The 23,253-nt window shown below is 32.9% G+C and overlaps 1 protein-coding gene across 1 annotated transcript; it reads right to left on the reverse strand.

The window, feature by feature from the left end:
• Positions 1-3,990: 3,990 nt before the first annotated feature.
• Positions 3,991-13,466, reverse strand: LOC113743043 (alpha-galactosidase-like). Its single transcript, XM_027271110.2, has 15 exons — positions 13,119-13,466; positions 9,383-9,441; positions 9,158-9,214; positions 8,760-8,794; positions 8,510-8,613; positions 8,301-8,376; positions 7,969-8,027; positions 7,758-7,823; positions 7,510-7,593; positions 7,043-7,107; positions 6,108-6,190; positions 5,747-5,837; positions 5,474-5,523; positions 4,925-5,065; positions 3,991-4,278 (listed from the first exon to the last, which is right to left on the reverse strand). The coding sequence occupies exons 1-15, from the start codon at positions 13,322-13,324 to the stop codon at positions 4,192-4,194; spliced, it is 1,263 nt and encodes a 420-aa protein (XP_027126911.1). The 5' UTR covers positions 13,325-13,466; the 3' UTR covers positions 3,991-4,191.
• Positions 13,467-23,253: the final 9,787 nt, after the last annotated feature.

Raw genomic sequence — 23,253 nt, forward strand, 5'->3', positions numbered from 1 at the left:
AACATGAATGGAGACCCTAGAAATCTTGCTAGAATTAGCCACAGATGCATTTCTATCCAAGCAAGGTTGCTCTCCTAAATTTCTAATAGTTTGAAAATGCTAAGACTGAGTACTATTCCTACCACTTTGTTTAGTGGTCTCCCTCTCTGTAACAAATTATGTTCTTAGTCTTAGTATGCACTTAATTTTGATTAGTTAAATAGAATATGTTTATAATGTAATTTAGGAAATCAATTACCTTTTTTCTAACTGCAATTGTTAAAGATCGAATCTGAATCTGCATATTAGTTTGATTATCTAGCTAAGTAGCATGAGTGTTGCCCTGTGTAGAAAAGTCAATAAACATTTAGATAAAACTTTAAACAAAGTACAAGGTATGTTATATTGCTTGCCTCAACTGCAAGACTTTGAGTAGAACTTGAGTAGACTGCAGGGACATTTCTAGTAGCATGCTCCTTCAGAAACAGTCATAGAATGAATGTAATTCAATACTAAACTCCATCTTAGCTAGTCCCATTGAACAAATAGAAACAAACTAGTTACCCAAAGCATAGATCCTAATAGCTAGGGCTTGCCACACTTCTACCTGATTTATGTCTTCTACTTGGCTCCTTACATGACTCACAACACATAGCATTTAGTAGACATGAAGTCCATAAAGAAAATGATGACATTTTTATGGAAAAAATTTTGATAGTCATTGTAATTTATAACCTGATCAATAGCGGGTTTTTTCCTTGATTGAATTTACTAGAGCTCTTTGACAAGTTCTCTTGTTATGACCAAATTGAAAGCAGTTACCACACCTTGATGTAGTGGACCTTATGAATAGAGATGCAGGTACAACTTCATCAGCACCTCTATCTATTCCTTCTTGGTCTCCCTGGATCTCTTCTCAATGATGGAGGAAGAAGAGTTGTAGGTGTTACATTAGGCATATCTAGCCATCTTTTCTAAGCAGTAACGAGGCAAATTACACCAGCATATGTTTTCAAGCAGGCATCTTTTTTTAATGCTTCTTCATAATAATTCTCTAACATGTCCCTGTTATAAATTATCCCAAGAGCAACTTGCTTGCAAGGTATTCTAGATAGCCAAAATATACCATAGTCACATGTTCTCAGAGCCAAATTGACAATAAATGTATTGTCAACATCAACTATCTCAAATTCATTTCACTTGCTACAATCAGATGACAGTTCCGTGATTGATCAGCAATTTTCTTTAGTTTGCAAACATACTTTAGAGATAATAATGAAGTCCATTTACAGCTTTTTCATACCACTTGTGAAACTTTTTCATCATCTTTCTTCTTAGCCCTTCAGCAAGCATCAAGACTGATTTTCCCCTAATTCATTAATCCAAGCATTGAAGGATTCAGTGAAGTTATTAGTCACATAATCAAATTTTATGTTAGGGTTGAAAGCATATCTTGTCCACATAGATTGTGTGATGTTTCATTGTAACTTTTGACAACTATCCAAAAGTATTTCTTTAATAACAAATCAAGAAACGATGCCTTGAAGTTGCTGTAGATATGCCAGTAGCAATATCTAACATCGACAAATGGAAATCTGTCCTCATATGCCAAATTAATTCCCTGACACAAAAGAATAAGTCAATCAGCAAATAAAAATCTATACAAACTTCAAAACATGAATATATATATATATATATATATATATATATATATATATGACTAGTTCTCACCATTTGTCTATCACTCATGAACGTTAAGGAAAGGTTCTGATGAAATGGACCAAAGAACTCATCAAAATAGTGAAAAACCATGCCCAAGTTTCTTTATTCTCACATTCAACCATAGCAAATGTTAGAGGAAACAAGCTATTATTTCCATCTAATGAAACTGCACATAAGAGAATACCTCCATATGGACCTTTGAAATGACATCCATACAATCTTGTAAGAAGCCATCTTTGCATGCCTTGAATGAAGTAAAAAACCTTTTGAAATATAGCTCTACAAGCAAATTAGGCCTATCACAGTTTATCTTGCATATGCTTTCAGGGTTGCGAGCTCTTACCATTTCAGCATATTTTGGCAACTTTAAATAGAACTCTTTGTGGGAGCCTTCTAGTATATCAGAAGCCTTGTTCTTTACTCTGTACATTTGCATATTGCTTGGTCGGATCTCATATTTCATTTCAGCAAGTACTCCTTTGTTAGTCATTTTTGGGTTATTCCTCAAAACAGATGACAACTTTTTTGCTATCCAATCTGAGATACCTTCATGGTTGTTCTTGGACATTATACATGTATATGTAGGATAATAAGACTTGATTTTGTATATGACTTCATCAGCTAAGGGAGAAGCATGAATTCTCCATTTACAATCCTTGCCCTTACACATAGAATTACACCTGGATTTCTCATTTTTCAACCTCAATATGAGGAATCCTTTTGAATTATATAATCCTTTAGACCACTTCATCCATGAGTTATCATCACTATTGATGTATTGTTCTTCACGTTTACCGGAATTTTCTTCACCAATATGCTGTCCTACTCCATCATAATTGATACCAAAATTCTCACCATACTAAGAAGGAATTATATCCTCCTCAAACACAGAGATTTATGACAAGTACATGTTCATGAATCTAGAACATTTCGTGTACATTTGGATTAGAATAACATCCATATGTTCTTGGAATGGTGCATCTTTTGTCCATCAATATGTTCATATTTCTAGGAGTTCTATTAAGGATTTTCTTGGAAACATCATTTGGCATATTGATATAGGTGTGTCTAGTTGAGTTGACATTTGGTAACCTTGTTTTTCTTCCATTAGTGGATAACTTGATCATGTGCAAATATAGTTGCCATCCTAGTTCAAGATCAAACAACATAAGCATAATACAATTTTAGTTTCATAAATAACCTAATTTTTTTTTTTAAAAAAAAAGGAAATCATTAACCTCACTCTAATACTAGACTATAAAATGATGAAATTATGAAGTATAAAACTTTTGTTTCATCATGTATACACGTATAGTTTAAGTTTATGAGCTTTATCAAACACCAAGATCATATCACCTATTGATTTGGATCATAAAAAAAAAAGAGTTTGCTATTGACCAATGATTACACTTTTGCCAAATATATTTCATAAGCAACAACAAAAGCACATTAAGCACAAAAATGCAAAACATTATTTGAGCACAAAAATTTTTTAAAAATGGACAAAATATATAAAAATGAAAAAATACAATTCACTTTTTAGAAAAGAATTTTGTAAAATGTTGAATATTTTGTTTCAAAATGATACTATCTTATTCATAATTTTACAACAATATTCCTCGAATTAAATCCATTTTTTCAACTAAAATTCTAATTTAGATGGAAATTTATTTCAATAGCATACTAATATTTAAATAAACCATAAATTTAGTACTGCATAATACAATAATAGCAAATGCTAAAATGGTTTAAAATGTAAGAAAATTTTTAAGGTCACTTTGTAGCCTTAAACTTTACTATAATTTCCACTTTGTACCTCAACTTTTTATGGGACATTGAAATACTTTCTACCCTAAAACTCTTTAAATCGTCTCCCTTCTAATTATTGATAGGTTTGACAAAAGTTCAACTAATTTTATGTAATCAGAAGTAATTGGACCAAAGTAGAATAAGCCAAAGAGTTTAGGGTGCAAAAGTGCCCCAGTGGTGAAATTTAGGGTGTTAAGTTGGAAATCACGTGAAGTTCATATTTGAAAAGTAGAGAAATTTACCCATTTTTTTGTTTTCTATTTTTGTCTTCTTCAATTAGAAATATCTAATAAACTAATATGAGGGTGGTTATGTGGTTAATCAATTCGAAATTAATTTGTGACTTGTAACCCTCTCCTCTGTCTTGATGTTCTCTTTTCCTTTGTTGTATAAAGCGTGTTTTAGATACTACAAAAAATAAAGCGTGTTTTAGATACTATAGAAAAGGAAAGAAACTAGAATATACAATATACTAGTCGATGATAGATAATAGATAGACAATAGTTAATTGCTATAATAGATGAAGTTTGTTTTTTCAATAATAACTTTTCTATTTATTGACTTAATCTCTTCAAAGCACATAATTGCTTTGAATTGATTCATAACATGTGACAAATGCTTTAAGGTAATCAAATACTTCAAAGAGCCAACCATCACTTGTCTTCTGCATTCTCCTGTTAATCACTGTGGGGTTAGGACATACATTTTCGAATCGTGGGCATCTACTGCAGCTGAGATTTGTCCTTTGACTGATTTTTCGGTTGAATGCTGAATGCCAAATAGTAATTCCAATATTGAATTAGTATAATCATGATCACAAAAATTTATTTAGCTTTTGTACTAATTTTGAATACATGACAATATATTTAGTCACCTAAGAGCCCATTTGAAGTCACGGTGGTTTATCAAAAAGCACTTAATTAGTAGAACTTTTGATCAAAATACTTATTTAGTGTTCAATAATATTATTTGGGTATATACTTGCATAAGTATTCTTTTTTATTTAATAATGTGTAATTTTGAATTTCTAATATATATTTATCTCTTCATTTAGTTCAAAATTTATAATAAAATTGTTAAAGTTAATTATTTACTTTTTGAAACACAAAAATTACTCTAGAATCACCAATTTTGAGTTTACACCAAAAGTGGTTTACTGGCAAAAAACTCTACTCCTGAATTCAAGAAATGATGCTTACTAAACCTGTAAAAGTGCTTTTGTCTTCCAAAAGTGCTATTTTAGGAAATGTAGTGCAAGCCAAACGGGGATTGGGTTTAAGGTTCACTGCTTAAATTATGCTTTTAATGGTAATTCTTTCTGGTTGGCAAATGAAGTATAATTTTATGAGTAGTTTAAAAGTATCTATAATAGCGATTGTTGCCCAATGAATTTAAAGAACTGTTGAGGTATTACCGCCCATAAGTCTCGTGCATTAACCACTGCCGTGGACGGGAGGCCTACGTCGGACCAATACGCGGTAATAGTAGCCGTGGAAGATCCTCTATTCCACAAAGCGACAGCTACTCTCTTTCCACTAAGAGGTCCAGCCCACACCTGCAGCATTAGCAGAAAACTGATTAGTATTATTAATTAGGATTAATTTTTTATATATCATTTGTGTATACACGAGTGATACTGTATTTATGTCACATAATCTAATTTTAAATTTCAAATTCAATTTTCAACTAGTGGCATTTATTTACAACTACCAGTGTAAAAAATATTTGCACAGATAGTACATAAAAACAGAAACCATTAATTATTGCATTTGCCAAACAAAACAAAACACTTGAATTTATCAATTATGTCATGGTCTTTCGCACAAATCAAGGAAAGAAGAAAAAATAGTAATACTTATCAATAATTTGACAAATGAGACACCTAAGTTTAAAGGTATTTTGGGCACTAATGCATGAAAAATGAAGGGACAAACATGCAATCTAGATTGTTTCAGAAATTCACCTCCAAATCTCCGTAAGTCTTAACCTTTTTCCCTTGAACGCCAAGTTTATCTATAGATAAGATTTGCAATGTATTAGTCAAGATGCCATGTGAAAAAAGAGAAGATCATCATTTGTATGTTTCGCTCTTTTTGTCAATGGAGAAAAAAAAGCTATAACTAATCAATTCAAGTCTCTTAAAGCTGATTAAGAAGTATTCAAGAACTCCATTTCAGTCCATTTCAGTCCAGGGTCCAATATATGCACTTGCATCGATATCTTCTTTGGTCCATACCTTGGTTAACCGCAATAACTTCCGCATTGCTTAACAGTTGGAAAGTCGCACCGTCAATGGATCGAATGTCACAGCCAATCAGTAGAGGTGCCTTCATGGATATTTATAAGCACAAAATAATTCATAAATTAATAAACAGCCAAATAATTAATTAAATCTAAATTAGCACTATGATCAATTATTTAATATATACATCATAATATACGTCTATATGTGTTTGTGCTGTAACAAGATTATTGTTCTTGATTAATGATCATAATTTTCTTATAGTGTATAGTGAACCCCATATATACCTAGAAAAAAGGAGAAAAAAATAAAAAAAAAAAAGTAATAGCATCTTCTCACTTATTAGTGAACATACTTTTGCTAATGCCCAAATGCTGAAATGGGATCGATATTCCGTTGTAGTCATGCCTCCATTTCCCACCTCCAACATGTCAGGATCTGAAACAATTAGAGATTTTTTGGATTGTAAATTTTCGAGAGTTTTTTGGAGAAAAAATTATTGAATCACTTTTTTAGAATTGGATGTATGGACACTAAAAAAGTGATTGACAAATATGTAAAAAGAATATTAAAAAAAAGATTAAATGTTTTTCTAGAAAAGAGCAATTCAAATATGGCCTTAAGTTTTCAACAAGTGTACGATGCCACGTTGTGTTAGTTTTCTCATCCGTGAGTTAATGCTTGTGCATGTCTTTGTGTAAGAATATGTGAAATCCAATAACCTTCCAAAAATATTAATTTGGGAATACCAATGTAAAGACATGTTTTCCTGTCTACACTTCTGCAAAATTTAAAAGTACGCTTAATTGCAAATTCCCCCTCCAAAAAGTACAATTTCATGAGTTTGCCACATGAATACTCAATTGCATCAATCTTCCCACTATAGTATTGAATTTTCTTGAATCCAATATAATCAGTAAATAATTAGTCCCAATTACTCTTTCATTTTGCTGACATGACATGTACATGTTACTCGTAGAAAGACTAAATGACTCCTAAATAGCAATGACTTAGTTTTGTTTTCAAAAATACCCATTTATTACGTACTTTTATACACACAAAGCAAGCTATCAATACTTGTACTAATAAACAATAATTCCTTTTACCATACCATCCAACCCACCTCTTCCGACAAAGCAAGATAAATTTGATTGTATGGTTTTATAGTATTGTATTTCATGGTTAGTACTTGTGAATTAACCATTGTCAGGATAATATTGAAATATAGAGTGATAAATTTGTCATTCGCACATATGAAAATTATTATTAAACAAAAAGTGAGATAAATACCATTCCATCCACCGGGACCAGCATAAGATGCCCATTTGTCGTTCATATCTGCCCGAGAAGTCATGCTGCGCATCCCAACCAAGCCAAAAAATTAATAATACAAATAAATTGGTCTTAATGTTTAATTTTATATCTTTTCTAAACATTCTTTATTTGAAATTTCATCAGCTCCTAATTTGTAGTGATGAAAATTTTACAATATTCACTTGTGTTGTTTAGCAAAAAATGTATCATATATGGTCTTTTTTTTGGGTAACATAAAAAAATGCAATATGCTTTTTTATTCTCGGGATGCATTGCTAGAAATATTTTCGCCCTTTTTCAAGGAGCATTGTTAAAAACATTCCAGATTAATTACTAGAAGTTGTAGCATTTGATCATCCATTTGCAACAAAATTATATATATATATATATCAAACAACTCAAACAAGAAGCAAGTTAAGAGATGTCCTAGGTAGTATTATTACCTACTCCAACTGTCATCTATATCTCCAGTGGTTCTCCAACTGTTTCCAACTTCTTTTGCCCATGTTGCTGGATCTTCATCTCCCCTGATATCATACACAGCGGAATTAATCAGCTGAGAAAGAATTTAAGACCATTATTTTGATGATCTTGGCTATTCATCCAAAATAATTGAGCCCCCATTTTGCTAATATGGCATTTTATGTCGAATTACAACTGACCGAATGAGGTCCATAAAATCAAGACTCACCATTCACATAGAGAGAAAAATATGGACCTTCCAGAGTTCAACAATGCTTTACTCATGATTGGATACCTGTTTCACCACAAGGACAAAACACTCGATAAAAAGGTACTATAGATACAAATTATTGGTTCAATTGGTCATCAACCAAATTTTGACACTAATTGCTTCGTTAGAGTACCATTTAGTTGAAGAGCAGTTTGTACATATTACATACCTTTCCTTGGGGCTTATGTTGTTGTCGTTACAGTTGTCATACTTTAAGTAATCAACCCCCTAATACCAAAAGGGTAAGATAGAAAGAGAATTAAAAAATTTGAATTCAGAAACACAATTATGCCAAATAGGCAGGTAGTAGAATAATTTAAGCAAATTAATGCTCTTACAAGTTAAATTTGGAGATAAAGCTCAGTGATAGGGGGAAAAATTAAAAGCAAATTTGTGATGGTAATTCTCATAAATACAGAAATATATCATTAAACAAGCACTATTCACAGAAAACACAACGAAACATGCGCCAATCAATAGAAGAAACTAGTATGTACATACCCATGAAGCAAAGGTTTTGGCATCTTGTTCTTCGTGTCCTAATGAACCTGGCATAGTTTTACTACATGTCTGAGTTCTGCATCATCAAATTACAAAATTGGAACGTTAATTACCATGCTAGTGCTATGCTAGCTCGATGAAATTTAATTTGTATTCTGGTAGTAAACTGGTAACCATTAGTAGAAGCTATGGTAAAGTTCAAGTTTTACCCAGCATCAGAGTAAATTCCAAGCTTTAGGCCTTTGCTGTGAACATAATCTGCTAAGGCTTTGATCCCTGATGGGAATGTTGAACCTTTAGGAACCAAATTCCCCTGCACCCCAACACATAGCTCATATTTCAGCCTCACCCAAGAAGCTATACTATGGAAAAAGTTCTCTTTCTGATGCTAATTATCTACTATAGTAGTGTTATGTGAGCGATATAGTTCATCTTAGAGTGATGAGAAGGAGTATATACCTGTGAATCTCTGTTAAGTTCTGCCCAACAGTCATCTACCAAATATCCAAGCAGAAAATTTTAGCAATTTATGATTTTATTTGATAAAAAAAAAGGTCCACATTCAGTAATATTCTAACAATGAATTAATGGATTACTTTTTCCTATCAATGCAAAAGGTTTTTTTTCACATTAATAGTTTTGGATATGTCTGTAATCACTTTTTCATTTTGAAATTTCGATTTACACATTTTGTATGCATCCTATCTCACTAGTGTTAAAACTCTTTCTTCTCTCAATCCACGAAAAGATTAGTTTCCAATTAATTTTGCTAAAAATCGTAACCCATTAGTAAATGAGCTGATACAGAAAAAAGAAAAGCATCATCCTTTTGACTTTCCACTCTTTTTTCTACGTACCAAGATTGATGTACTTATATCCCAGTGCAGCAAGCCCCTTTGATGCCATTGCATCGGCTGTTGATCAAATTAAAACCAGTGAAAAGAAAAAGTCTTATAAACTTGGCAAGTTAGCTAGCAAAGTAGTTAGTGAGTAATAGTAATTAAAAATAGACTGTTGGCCATTATATACAAAAGGCCCTTTAATTTGAGTCAAAGTTTCGGGGTCCTCCACAAAAAGCTTACCTGTTTCCCTGATCAATTTCTCATCAAGATTACAACTGAAATGATTCCAGCTGTTCCACCTGATAATTGCATTTTACAAAAAGTAAATGCTTAGAAATTTCACTAGGATTACTTGGTATTTCATATTTAGATTCATAAGTGTATCTTTCCATATTTATATATGCACAGACATAAGCATAATGTGATGGACCTGTGCCAAAATCCAAAATGAAATGAGGATATTCCTTACCCAAATCGAACCTCCAAATGAGATGATCGCCATTTGTGTATTCTTTTTAACATATCATACTCTTAGCTCATTAGATTTCTTTTCTTAATCATAAACTAGGATTAATTGGAACTTTTATTCTATTTTTTTAATCATAAAGTAGGACTGGAACTTTTATTCCTTTTTTCCCTGAAAGTTATATATATAACTCATTCTAGCTGAGGATATTTCTAATGCAGTAAGAACCTACGCTTTAATGGCTTACATGGTTCTGGGGGACGATGGTAGTTCTTGCATAAAATAAATCATAGCCGAATATGTTCATCTGATCTTTACTTAGCACAGTACTGAGATACTGACAACGAAATCTGACACATTATCCTGGCAAAAATCTGACATATTGTTTTATGTTTCATTGAATAAACCCATTTCACCCCTGTGGGGTTTTCTATCCCACATCGGTAATGGGGGGTTGGGGTTTAGGTTTATAAGTCTCTCACAGGACTCCCAAAGTTACCGGCTTTTGGAGTTACTGTGGGGAGTTAGGTTTATTTGCCAAAAATTCTTACTTTCGTAAGAAAATGTCAGAAAGAAAACTCATTCTCAGGGGGCTTGGGGGGTCTTTATCTCTTAGCAGCGGGGCACCCCTGTGGGGTTTTCTATCCCACATCGGTAATGGGGGGGTTGGGGTTTAGGTTTATAAGTCCCTCACAGGACTCCCAAAGTTACCGGCTTTTGGAGTTACTGTGGGGAGTTAGGTTTATTTGCCAAAAATTCTTACTTTCGTAAGAAAATGTCAGAAAGAATAAACCCATTTCACGGGCCTATTCACGGACATGTAGAGCACCAGTATATATGTACAAAATCCAATCGAGGTCAGTGATTATCTGAGATCGATGTCTGGTAACATCTTCACCAGCATCCCCTATCCCCAGAATAAACCCTATGCCCATGCAAGGAAATGTTTTTAAATGTGGACAGGAAAGTTTATCGAATTCGATTTGCGGTTTAACCGGTTTGATCGGTACATTTTTGGTTTAAAAGTTTAATTATTTTTTATTTAATTTATTAGTAAAAAAAATTGAACAAAACTAAAATATTTGTTTTAAAAAATAAAAAATTAACGAAATTCGGTTCAACCTTTCAATTTTTACTAGTTGCTGGGTTTGACTGGTTCAATTAGCTTTTAAATTAATCATTGAACCGAATCAAAGGCATGATAGTTTCATGATTCGATTGGTCGAATAAATCAATCTGATCCGATTTTTAAAATAATGGATGTAAGGCATCTATGCACCTTGAGGAGCCCAATAAATAGATATGATTATTTGGTCGCACTTGGGCATACAAATTTAATTTATTTTCTTTTATTTTTTAAAAATAAGTTGGGGGGTTTTGATTCAAAATTTATGTGCAATCATAAATTTATGTGCAATCATAAATCTTTTATTTTTTTGTCAAAATTTATGTGCAATCATGAAGGACAAATTGTTGGCTAAGATCGGTCTGTGTGAGTTTGACATCGTTTTGACCATACAAACTTCATTGAAGTTAGTTTATTTTTTAAAACATGTTTGATGGTTGACATGGGCCCAAAACTTACCGGGCTAGTCTTTGCCGTCAATTGTCAGATGCAATTCGCCTTCCTCCATTGCCCCTACCAACCACAATAGTTCCTTAGTGGTTCCTGCTTTCTTCATTGGTGAACTAACCATGAAAAAACTAACGAACCATCCTCAATTTGTTGTGTCTTTTCTACCTTATCTTTCACTTCTCTCTTTGCATTCTTTTCTAACCAAAGTTTTGGCTAGTTAATGGGCTTCTGTATCATTTTTTTTCTTCTTTTTTTATTTTTGTTTTTTTAGGGATAACGAATGCCCTAAGCCTATTAACATTTATGTCAAAAACTCACTTTTGCACCGTCTCCCAACTTAATTTGATGAACACAGCAATGCAATAAGTGAACCCTATTGTCCTTGTGACTTGTAAATGTTAGATAGTGGGAAAGGGAAATAATCGTCATAATTCAATTGATTGGTGTCAAATGTCATGGGAGTTGTAGCTACCTAAATTTGGAAGGAATATATGGGAATTGGATACAAGCAAAGTGACATACACCGATTGGGTCAAGGTCAAAGAGAAAGTAATGACCGGCACTGCCATACCAACTACCTAACAAACATTAATATACTTGCGTCCAATCTCTAATTAAATAAAAATGACAGACATTTCTCCTCCAATTTATTGGGTATACACAAAAGGTTTCATTCCTAAAATTTTGTATAAAAGCCGTTAGTTTAACATGAAATGAAAACCAGTGATGTTTTCTAAGAGTAATTTAATGTGCCAACTAATTAATACATCCATAAAGCTCGATGAGCTTAACTTAATTGTAATTTATGCAAATAGCTCATGATTTAATTTATATATTTTTTTAATTATATACTACTTGCAGACGATGGAGGCTTGATTGGGACCGCTATCTGTTTTATAAATGACACAAAGGAAGTGTCTTTATCTATATATATATATATATATATATATATATATAGTAAGTGTATCTATACTTGTATCTTCTTTTTGTGGCGTCTAATTCTATATTTCTATATTTCGATTACAAGTGTTAATTATACGGTGCTGCATGCAATGCAATTAGAAAAAAAATCTTTTTTTTTAAAACATGATGAGAACATCATATAATCTCATTTACCTTGAAAAACTAACTAATAATAGACGAATTCAGTGACAGAATTTATTTATCTACAGATGTCTAACTCTAACTCCTACTTACTGTCATGGATTTTAGATGGTAATCTTTAGGAGAAACTAATATCAAATGTAACTTTATGCATATAGTATGTTTGGTATAAATTAAGTACACTACTAACCGTCCCACTAAACACCTATGAAAAAACCCTTAACTAAACACTTCTTAATTAGAAAAACCCTTAATTACTTGGAATGTATCTTAATTTGTAGATTCAGCAAAATACCACCGTACGATAAATTGTCGTTTGCCGACACTCTGTCAGCGTGAGGCCACCTACTGGATCTAGACAGATGGATAAAGCTTTTCAAGAACCTAACCAATTCCAACAATTCATGGCACAAATATTACTCATTTTTGTAAACAATTTTTTTGTTTGGGAAAGGTCGGCTACATTAAAAAGAAGAAAAATATTAAAAGAAAGGTTTTTTTTTGTCCTAATAATATCCAGAACAGCTGGAAAATAGAAGAGTTAAAAATATACTAAAACAAGCAAACAGGCCAAAAAGTGCATAATGCCGGATTTAACTGTCTATGCGGAAAACTATTTTCCACATTTTTGTGAATAAATCCCTTCAACTTCAACATGCAATAATGGGATACTCTTCTTCCATAATCCATATTACTACCTCAGAGATTTTATTCTCTTCACTTTTATCCAAACCACAAAACTGCTAATTAAGTACTAATTAACTAACATTAATATCAATTCATTAGAAACAAAACAAGAACGTAAGATTAAATAACAACTAAAAACGTACCCCATCGGTGGTGTTAGACCAAGCCCATTTGCTAAAAGGCTCCTGCGAGTGTAATCCTCTGTTCCTGGAGACTTCACCATCCGGCGACCGGAAGCACCAACGTTTTCAACCGCCAAGAAACATAAAAACATCAATAATGAAGCTCGAAGCACCAGCTTTTGGTGGCTTTTTTTACTAGAAAAAAGGTAGTAATAAGCAGCGGCCATGGTAAATTGGTGTTGATCAATCAACTCAATTGCCACTGCTTTGTGGAGCAGAGCCCCCTAGAAGTGGTATGGTTTAGTGTTGAGCTGAGAAAGCAAGAGTTTGATTGACAGAATTTGAATGATAAATGAACTCCTTAGAAAACAGAGTGATGGTACATATAAAGGGCCTGGTCACTGCATGAGCTGGACCGGGGGTCGACGTGTACGACTGGGCAATCTTCCTTTTCCTGTTGTTATATATATACATTTTGCGCTTTTTTCTTTCCTACTTAGGAAAATGGATACGAAGGGACGGGAGGAGGATGCTAGTTCTAAATTTAGTCATACTTAGAATAGATAATAGGAGAGAAATATAATCTTGACATCTAATGTAAGCATTAATGAACTTAAACTAAATAAGGAGTACCATGTCCCTCACATAAAAGACGTAAATTGTGGAAAGCCAATGCTATCAAGCCTCACAATTGCTTTAAACTTGGAAGGAAGATTCTGATGCTATCAATACTACAGATAATGTTTTCAGATGGACTAGGGATCTGCTTTGTTTGGATTGCTTGTTTCCGTCGGAAAATATTGTCGTTTTCCGTGATCACATTTCCCTATCACCTTTTTCCCTCACATATATCAAATCGCTACAGTAATTTTTCCATGAAAAATGACGGAAAATGCAATCCAAATACAATGTTCGGTTGTGTAGTTTTTAGTTTTTACATATCATAATATATTATTATATAACGTTATTACACTCATGAATTTTATTGGTGTACACAAGTTAATGCATAAATATAATTGTATTTGTAATTGTATACTAAATTATGGACAAAGTACAATAGCTGTACTGAATTGTAGCTAATATACTCATCTTTGCTCCTATTCGGTTCTCATACATACGTGATGTAAAATAAACTTTTATTCGTGTATGACGTATGTATAAATCAAGCCCATAAGCATCCAAAATGAACACCTTTTTGTTATAAGTTGAGAATTAATTTTCTAACGCCATCAATGTCGACGTGCTTTTTAGGCTAACAGGTGTAACAACATTTTACATGTATAAAAAGAACTTTTAAATTAAAAATTATATGTCACGAACGAAGACCTCTTAATACCAAAAAAAAAAAAAAAAATTATCCTGAGACAAATTTCAAAAATTGTAGTTAAATCTGATCACTTGATGCCTTTGAGTAACTTTTATGTTACATATATATTGATTACCAATCATGTTTGCACATGTAATTAATCACGCAAAATCGACAGGGGACTATGCATGTAGCGTAGCCAGCAGGCATCAAGTTGCAGAAAATGATGATTGATCACTCTTTTGGTTCTTCCTTTGAGTAAAAAGATTAGATAAAGCATCATTTTTAACTTGTAATCTGTGGTCATATGTAGTGGTGATTCAGATCCCACCAGCACCACATCATCACATCTTCCACTTCCTCTCTCCATTTGGATCAAGTATTTAAGCCATGCTTCATCTTATGTTTTTACCAAAGGTGAAAACTATATTTTGAATTATGAGATTTTGCAAAAAAATTTCTCAAGATATTTTTAATTATTTTTTATTTCACGTATATTACATTGTTACAGTATATTTTTTTATACAAATTTCAAAAATTTACAATTCAAATGGGCTCTTAGTGCTGATCCATTTTGATACTATACTGATTATGTAATAGTCAATACAATTACAAATACATATAATTAATATAAAAATTGTTTGTTGCATGAATTTTTGGTCCAACAAGTACACTGGGCTGGCTATCAATAACGACATCATTTTTCCATGCCTCATATACAAATTTGCTTTCTTCTTTGGTCACTTCTCTAGAAATGTATTGGTTTTTTCGCACAAGACAGCTGTCATGAAGTATACTTAGGCGAGCAATGCCGAGCAATTTCAGTCGGTCATTAGGCGGTCATTAGCAGCTGTCCATTCAATGTTTTATAGGACTACTAGTTAACTTTCCCACTTTTTAACTTCTTTTTCGGCCTATTTTTGTCTTCTTTTCCTTGTACCAACGTAAACGTTTCTTCTATTTTATGTCTACGTATGACGTAAACCCTCGACAAACTCTCTCTCTCTTTTTATATTTTTATATTTCTTTTTTGATGAATAATTTTATTGGACATTTTGTCTCTTAATCCATGTCCTTATTTTCATCTTTACTACCTGTCCCCCCCCAACTTTTTTGTTTAAATCTCCTCTTTCCAATCTTTCTTTCTTTTGAGGACATCTAGTGTAGCATCTCGTGCTATTCGTACTTGTGCGTTGAAAAATAACAAGAATGGATTTGGCCAACCTTTACAAAGCTAGTCATGTTAGTTATATTCAAACTTTATCTGTTCTACGGTAATCCGATTAAGCAAATGATATTTGGATAGAGAGAATTTGGAAAAAAAAATTTTGCCTCACAAATCCCCAATCACCTTTTTATCTTCCCAATCACCTTTTTATCTCACACATATCACATCACAAAAAGTGCTACAGTAAATATCTCAAATAAATCATCCAAATAAACTCTTATCCAAACAAACTTGAATTCTTAAATTTAAACTACAATTAAGAAAAACGAATGATCTTTCACTAATAAAAGTCTTTCGATTTTTGTGTGAAAAAGATTTGTGATACGAAAATTACAAATTGAAATTTGTAATATAGACTATTTAGATTAGAATGGTGACAGGGCAGTTGTTCAGTTGATTTGATAGATACGAAAACCCCTCCCTTACCTATTTATTTTTTTGTTTGCTCTAGTTTATTAATTAAATTAAATTAAGAAGGACTTATCTTTTCTACAATGATCAAATGTGGTCCTTATTGTCAATTTTATTCAAATAATGATACGAGCTTTTTTTAATTATGAATGTTTTTTAAAATTAGGGTTAAAAACATAAAAGCACCCTGTGGTATAGCCATCATACAGAAAAACCCCCTGTAATTTCATATCATACGCGTCGGTATCCCATGGTTTGAATTATTCTGAAAAGTCGACGGAAATCGTCAAATGTACGGCGTTTGTGTTAAATGTACAGGAAAGGCGCGTGTTTCTTGCGGAAAATAGATTTCGATCACAAACTTTCACCTGATGTGCCTATTTTACCCTTCACACTTTAATAAAAAGGCCATGTTCTGGTCTTCGGCTTTGGCCAAAATTGAAGGACACAGAGCATTTGCAAGCCATTGGGTCACTGAAGCAATCATAAAAAGATAACAAGGAAATACAACATTGGGTTAGTCTTTTCTTTACGTTACTTCAAAAAAAGGATTAACAAACTTTTTGTGTTTCTTAGCATTAATCCATTAACAGAGGCACTGTGTCCTAGCAATTAGTACTAATACCAGTGAATTCAAATTTAAAAATAATAAAAAAAACTTAATGTGTTTACAACAATTACTAACCATAGGAGAAGATCCAAACCTTTCAGATGAAACATGCGAAGCAGCAAGTGCAGTACTTTTTCCTGAGAAGGCAACTTCAGTTCTGCAACCAAAAGGATGTCAAGTGATTGTACCAAGTTTTGCTATCATATATTGGAACCTCCAACAATGAAAAGTAAGTCAAAAGAAGAGGCAAAGCATGAGCTAGCATTTTTTAAATCAGAGAATCAAGCAGACAGGGGAAAGTATACGCATGCGCCGTTTGGTTGCACAGAAGGACCAATAACTAGCTCATTTTGGCCTCCTCCCTTTGGTTGATCTCTTATGCTTTCTGGACCTTCCAAGAGAAAGCCAAGTTCAAGTCAGTGAAATTGAAAGGACAAATACCCTCCCCCAACCCAAAAACAAGAATGCAGGAAAGAAGTTTTGTCTGCCCAGGAAAAGAACCCAAGAAAAGCAGAGCCAAAAGGAGAAGCTGTTCTGATTGCAGTGAGTATTCGCTTCCTCGTATTTTCCGTCGATCTTGATATTTGATTGAAATAACAATAAAAAATTTTGCTGAAAATTGGCTAGAAAAGGGGTTGCTCTATCTCTCTCTAGGGTTTTTTTTTATTTCTTTCTCTCTCTTCGTTGGTTTTGACAGAATGAAAGTGCAAAATTACTTCTGCAATTTTCGCTTATATTATTAGGGTATTTTCGTCTTTTCATTCAGTTCCGTTTATTTTAACGATTTCCGTTGACTTTTCAGAATAATTCAAACTATGGGGTACCGACGCGTATGATATGAAACCACAGTGGACTTTTTTGTATGATAGCTATACTACAAGGGGCTTTTATGTTGTTAACCCTTAAAATTATGAATATTTTTAATAGTATAACGTGCAAAATTAAAGTTCTGTTATCACCTCATTCTATGGTAACTATTTCTTTTAAGAGCCATTGACACATACGGAAAACTAGACCTGTCAATCGGGCCTAATGAGCCGGGCTTTGATGAGTTCAAGCTCAGCTCATTTAATTTGAATCATTTTCGGGTTTCGGGTTATGAGTTTCAGGTTCGTAAATGTGAAACTCATACTCAACTCACATAATATTCGGGTTGTGAGCCTTAATCGGGCTTAACCCAAGCTCACTTATTACTCCTTAATTTTCTTAATATAATTACTATAACTATTAAGTTGTAAAATTAATTTAACATTTACAAAACTATAATATTAAAACTAAACATAAACAAATAATAGTTCTTAAAACGTATATAAGCCAAAAATTTTTCAACAATATTTATATTTAATCCATTCAAAATGCCTGAAAAATAGTAATAAAACATGCGATTATAAGCCAATACATCTTTAAAAGTTGAAACTTTTTTTATAATCTTGTGATTTAAATCCAAATATGCTTGATGATTTTTGTGTTTGTAGACCAAAAAAAAATCAACCAATATTATGCCAATAAAAAAATTTACTCAACCAATAAGAAAAATTAGAGATTTAGTTATGCATTACCAATATTGGCTCTCAAGAAAGCTCATGAAAGAGTTTTTAGATGTATTTTTGTATTTGTAATTTATGTATATATTTAGTATTTAGTAATAATATATTTGGATATATAATTATACATAATATCAAAATATAAATATTATATATATAGGTAATTAAAGGGCCGGGCCTATATCGGGTTTGAGCCTAATAAGGCCCAAACTCGGCTCACATTTAATTTGGGCCTAATTTTTAGGATTAGGCTCAGACCGGCTTACTAAATGATCGGGCTCATCGGGCTTTCTGTCGGGCCGAGCAAGCCGAGATCGGGTTGGCCCAACCCCATTGACAGTCCTACGGAAAACTATCTATTCTTGAAATTATAGTGTTATTGAAGACCTGTATAGGTACCATAACTGTAAGAATCGACACTCTTCATTTGGTATTGGAATTGGGTTAAAGCTCTAAATTCTCCTAAAATTTGTCCCTAATTACATTTTACTCCCTAAACTCATTAAATCGGCTCCTTACATCTTCTTGGTTTATTTAGACAAAAGTGCCCTTCTTTTTTAATTTTGTTTCCCTTCTCCTCTCTCTCTCTCTCTCTCTCTCTCTCTTCTTTTCTACTACTTACTTTATTGTCTCTTTTCTTCCTTAACTTGTACAATTGTTTCCTTCAAGTTCCTATTAGTATTACTAATTATAAGCTTATAAGAGTATGGTAGCTTTCTTCTACTTAAAATTTGCCTTCTTATTGTAGTTTATTCATTTTTTTTATGTATACCATTAGGTAATTTAGTTTGTTATAATGAAAGTATATATAAAATAGAAACTTCTTTAATTTAAATAGAAACAAGCAAACTAGAGTTTATAATCACTTGATATTTAAGCGTATGTACCAAATAAACAAAAAAATTCAGTATTTTTAAATTTTATTGTGCATAGTTGATCAAACATTACTTTTATTTGAACTTTTGTTTGTTACCTTTACCATTAGTAATTGATTAATCCTAGTTTCTGGCTTGTTTAGATGCAGTTAAATAATTTAAATTCTATGTGAAATATGCTATGCATATAGCTAATATATGCTTTGTTAGGATAGAGTATTTGTGATTTTTTCACTACTAAAAATAAAATATAAGAAAGATAAAAAAATGAAGAAGTTCAAGCAAATTAAAATAACACATAGAAAATAATAGCAAAGAGAAAAGAAATACTCAATGAGATGACAATAGGGGAAAAATTAAAATATGAAAGGGAAAATTGGAAAAGGAAAAAAAGGAGTAAAAAGAAACAAAAATAACTAATATAGGGAGCACCATTGTGCAACATCAAGAAGGGGGTTAAAATGCACATAAATGAAGTTCAAGAGAGTAAATTGCAAAATAGTGCAAAGTTCAGGGAAGTTGATGCATTTGACTCTTTAGAAATATTATTGGACCTCATTTTACTATGGCATGGATTTCACAATTGAATTGGTTTGCTGACTTTTTGCTTTCTGGTATAGTTTTCCTTTTGATAGACTGCTAAAACATACTATACTCAGGGAGGGCCTACGTTCAATTGAGGTAACAGAATGGCCCTGCTCTGCTCAACTTCGAAATTTTCTTAAAGTTGGAATGAAATATTACAAAGTTTTTACTTTTGTGCCATATTTGCACCCTTTGAAATTTTCAAATTTTTTTCCTTTACAATGCCCCCTTAAGTTTGTAAACCACTTACATATATACCTTTTTTAAAATAGGAACACATACACACATTAAAATTAAGCATGATTTCAAAGCAAAAGAAGAATTTGTAATTTTTGGTATATACAAATGAATAATCTTCATTTCAATCTAATTTTAAAGAACTACTGTTGTTTAATGTACAAAAATAGCAAAATATAATTGATTCAGCATTATTATTTTTCCTGAAACTCTTCATATTTTTGAAACATTAACACAACCATCGTATTAGTAATATATGAGAAAACATTTTAACCTTTAGGGGCAGCATATTGAAGTGAAGCGGTTAATTGCCAACATCTCTCCCTTCATTCAAGTCTTGGCTGTACTACTAGTTACTTTGTTGGCCTGAGAGCAATCTAAACCAGAGATGGATTATATTAATCAAATTTGAAGAGAGTTAAATTAGTTAAAACAAGCAAAACACGAGTAAGTCAAATGAGCACAGAGTGAAGCATAATAGACATATAATTGAAAAAGGGAAAGGGAATGAAACCAATATATAGTGATTTGGCTATCCTTCTTATTGTATATGTGCATTCTAGAGCTGTAAATGAGCAACGTAGAATTGGGTATCTAAAGTTTGAATTTCACTTATTTCTGTTGCAAGGCAAACTCGAGTTCACTTGATTACTCTAACAAGTCTAAATCTAAAAGGGTTTTTGAGCTTGACTTGTTAATGGAAATCACAAACTTGACATTAAGAAAATGCTTGAATCATTCAACACAAATTAGTCAAGCCCGAAGAAATGAATGACCCTGAGCTCGAACAAGCTCAAATAATGACGTCAATTTTTGGTCCAACTGGTACTCTGTGCTGGCTATCAATAACGACATCACCTCCCCATGCCTCATATATACGCGCCTTCTTCTTTAGTCACTTCTCTGGAAGTCTTGGTTCTTACGTACAGACTTTCGACATGAAGTACACTTACGGAGGCAATACCAAGTAATTTCAGTCGGTCATTAGCAGCTGTCCACTTAATGTTTTATAGGACTGCCACTTACCATTCCCTATCTTTTAACTTCCTTTTGGGCCAAGTTTTGTCCTCTTTTACTTGCACCAACGTAAACGTTTTTTCTAATTTATTCTTTTTTTTTTTAAAAATAATATCTACGTATGACGCAAACCCTCAACAAACTTTCTCGGAAGAACACTTTTTATTTTTCTTTTTCTGATGAATAATTTTGTTGGACATGAACATATAGGAGAAGCCAGGATCCACATTCTCAACCAAATTGTAATAAGTTAAAAGGATTCTACAAAAGAGAGAAGCATAACTTTGTGATAAAAAAGATTGCTTAGGAGAATGCTGAAAATGGTAAATAAGGGACATTGGATTATAATTTGGTGCATGGATGTTATAACTACACGTGACTCGTCAAACATAAAATTCCACTCCAATCTGGTCTTAGAAGTGCATAGGCAAAATAAGTACCTTACAAAATTTTAAAGCAACATGTGTCAAACCATGAGATTCCAAATGTGAAGAGAGTATAAGTATTCGTACAGATAATAGGTTAGTCAGGGTATTCTTGTAAATAGCTTTTGTATTAAGCTTGTGCTGCTCCTGTAAATGTCAATAGGTCATGCATGATATGTTGGCGAGATGTTTTCTTCCAAAATACATGCTATCATGGTATTAGAACAAAAGTCCTAGAGTTAGGATTATGCATCTAGTAAAAGTCCTGTTCACACAATTACTATTCATCATGTTCCTGCACACGTGATTAATGTTCATCACATTTCTATTCATTGCATTACTATTCATGCGATCGCTACTATTTATCGTGAACTTTGGTTTCTTTTTGGCTTGAAGTGCCACTAATGTCATGACAATGGTGACATCTCAAATTACAAATTGAAAGTTGAATGGTACTAATTATCAATAGTGGTCAAAAGCTATTAAGATTTATCTAGTAGGTTTAGGAAAGCCTTCAATCTTGGAGCACTATGGAATTCTATGAAACCACGAATTGCTTACATGTAATGTGGCGACCCCACTTCCCCCTAAGGTGAACCAGAGGGTTGGCGGGCCGTCTGCCTAACTCTCGCCAAGACTCACGCAAACAATCTCACCCAAATCCTTTCGAAGATTAACCTAACTATTACAATAACGATCTCCCAAAAATAGATCAATTGCTAAAACCACAGTAACTTCAGAGATAACAACAATTGAAGATAGCCAATCGACGGCTCTTAAATACCTCACGCGTTACAACCAAGTAGTAAATTCAAACAACTTCAAAAGTATATATTCATACGACGCAAATATTTACATATGAGCCAAATATCAAAATTAGGGTTTACACTTTTCCAGTTTCAAGTGGTAACCCAAGACAAAAGTACATTGTTTTATTCGAATTACATTACGAACTGCAAATCAAAGTCACAAGGTTCAAATACATTCATAAGCAAATATAAGTAGGCTCAGATTTTTCAAACGTCAAGACCTGTCAAGGAAAACAAATAAACGTGAGGTGAGCTAAAGCTCAGTGGTGCCCCAAAACATGCAATCAAATAAAACAAATAACACGTATTGATTTCAACTGAAGTAAACAAATAGGAAAGCGTATAACAGCACAAGGTAGGATACATGGGCTCTCAGGAGCCATTCTCCACGCTTGATCAAAATTTACCGTAGTCGACACTCCGTCAACTCTCACTACTTACGGTCCATGTAGATCTTTTTCTTTTTCTTAACTCCAACACCAATCATACCCCTGTCCCGGGCCCGCACACCAAATAAGAAAGCGGTAATACTCGAGTATACCCTTTGGATAAACTAGTCGAGGGATTCACCCAACGACGTCACAACACTTTCAGACTAGTCGAGGGATTCACCCAACGACGTCACAACACTTGAGATATTCACGAAAATATTTCACACAAGTCACCACTTGAAAGGCTAGTGTGATAAGGTACACACTGCTCACTTCGATGGATCAAAAACCACTTTGCAATTATCATATATCAAGTCAAGAAAGCACTTTAATCAAATAGTCATAAAACAAGCAGGGACACTCACCAAGAGTGAAGTTCAGATCTCAAGTTGGAAATCGAAATCTGCGTCCTCGCTAAATCCTAGAAAACCAAGTGTTAAACCATAAGTTTTCTATTCAAGTCCTAGGCTTATACATATAAAAGATTATCTAGTATATTACTAGTTTATTTTCTCGAAATAAATCGACAATCCACTTAATATTAAAACTGGTAAAAGTAATAAAATATTTTGTATAGTTTCCAAAAAAAAATACTTTTCTTTCTCAACATGCAATTAAAACTACTTTACTTGAATAAGTTTCTTGCCGAGCAAGTTTTCCTCTAGACAACTAGGCGGA

The sequence above is a fragment of the Coffea arabica genome, chromosome 4e (genome assembly GCF_036785885.1).
Source record: "Coffea arabica cultivar ET-39 chromosome 4e, Coffea Arabica ET-39 HiFi, whole genome shotgun sequence".
Taxonomy (NCBI): Eukaryota; Viridiplantae; Streptophyta; class Magnoliopsida; order Gentianales; family Rubiaceae; genus Coffea; species Coffea arabica.

What these genes read in the sequence shown, in the direction of transcription:
- LOC113743043 (XM_027271110.2), bottom strand. Translation starts at nt 13,324, where the DNA reads ATGGCCGCTGCTTATTACTACCTTTTTTCTAGTAAAAAAAGCCACCAA. An exon ending in AACTTAACAGAGATTCACAG is followed by an intron (nt 8,614 to 8,759) that starts GTATATACTCCT and finishes GTTGGGGTGCAG; the next exon opens with GGGAATTTGGTTCCTAAAGG. An exon ending in AGTTATTGCGGTTAACCAAG is followed by an intron (nt 5,524 to 5,746) that starts GTATGGACCAAA and finishes TCTTATCTATAG; the next exon opens with ATAAACTTGGCGTTCAAGGG.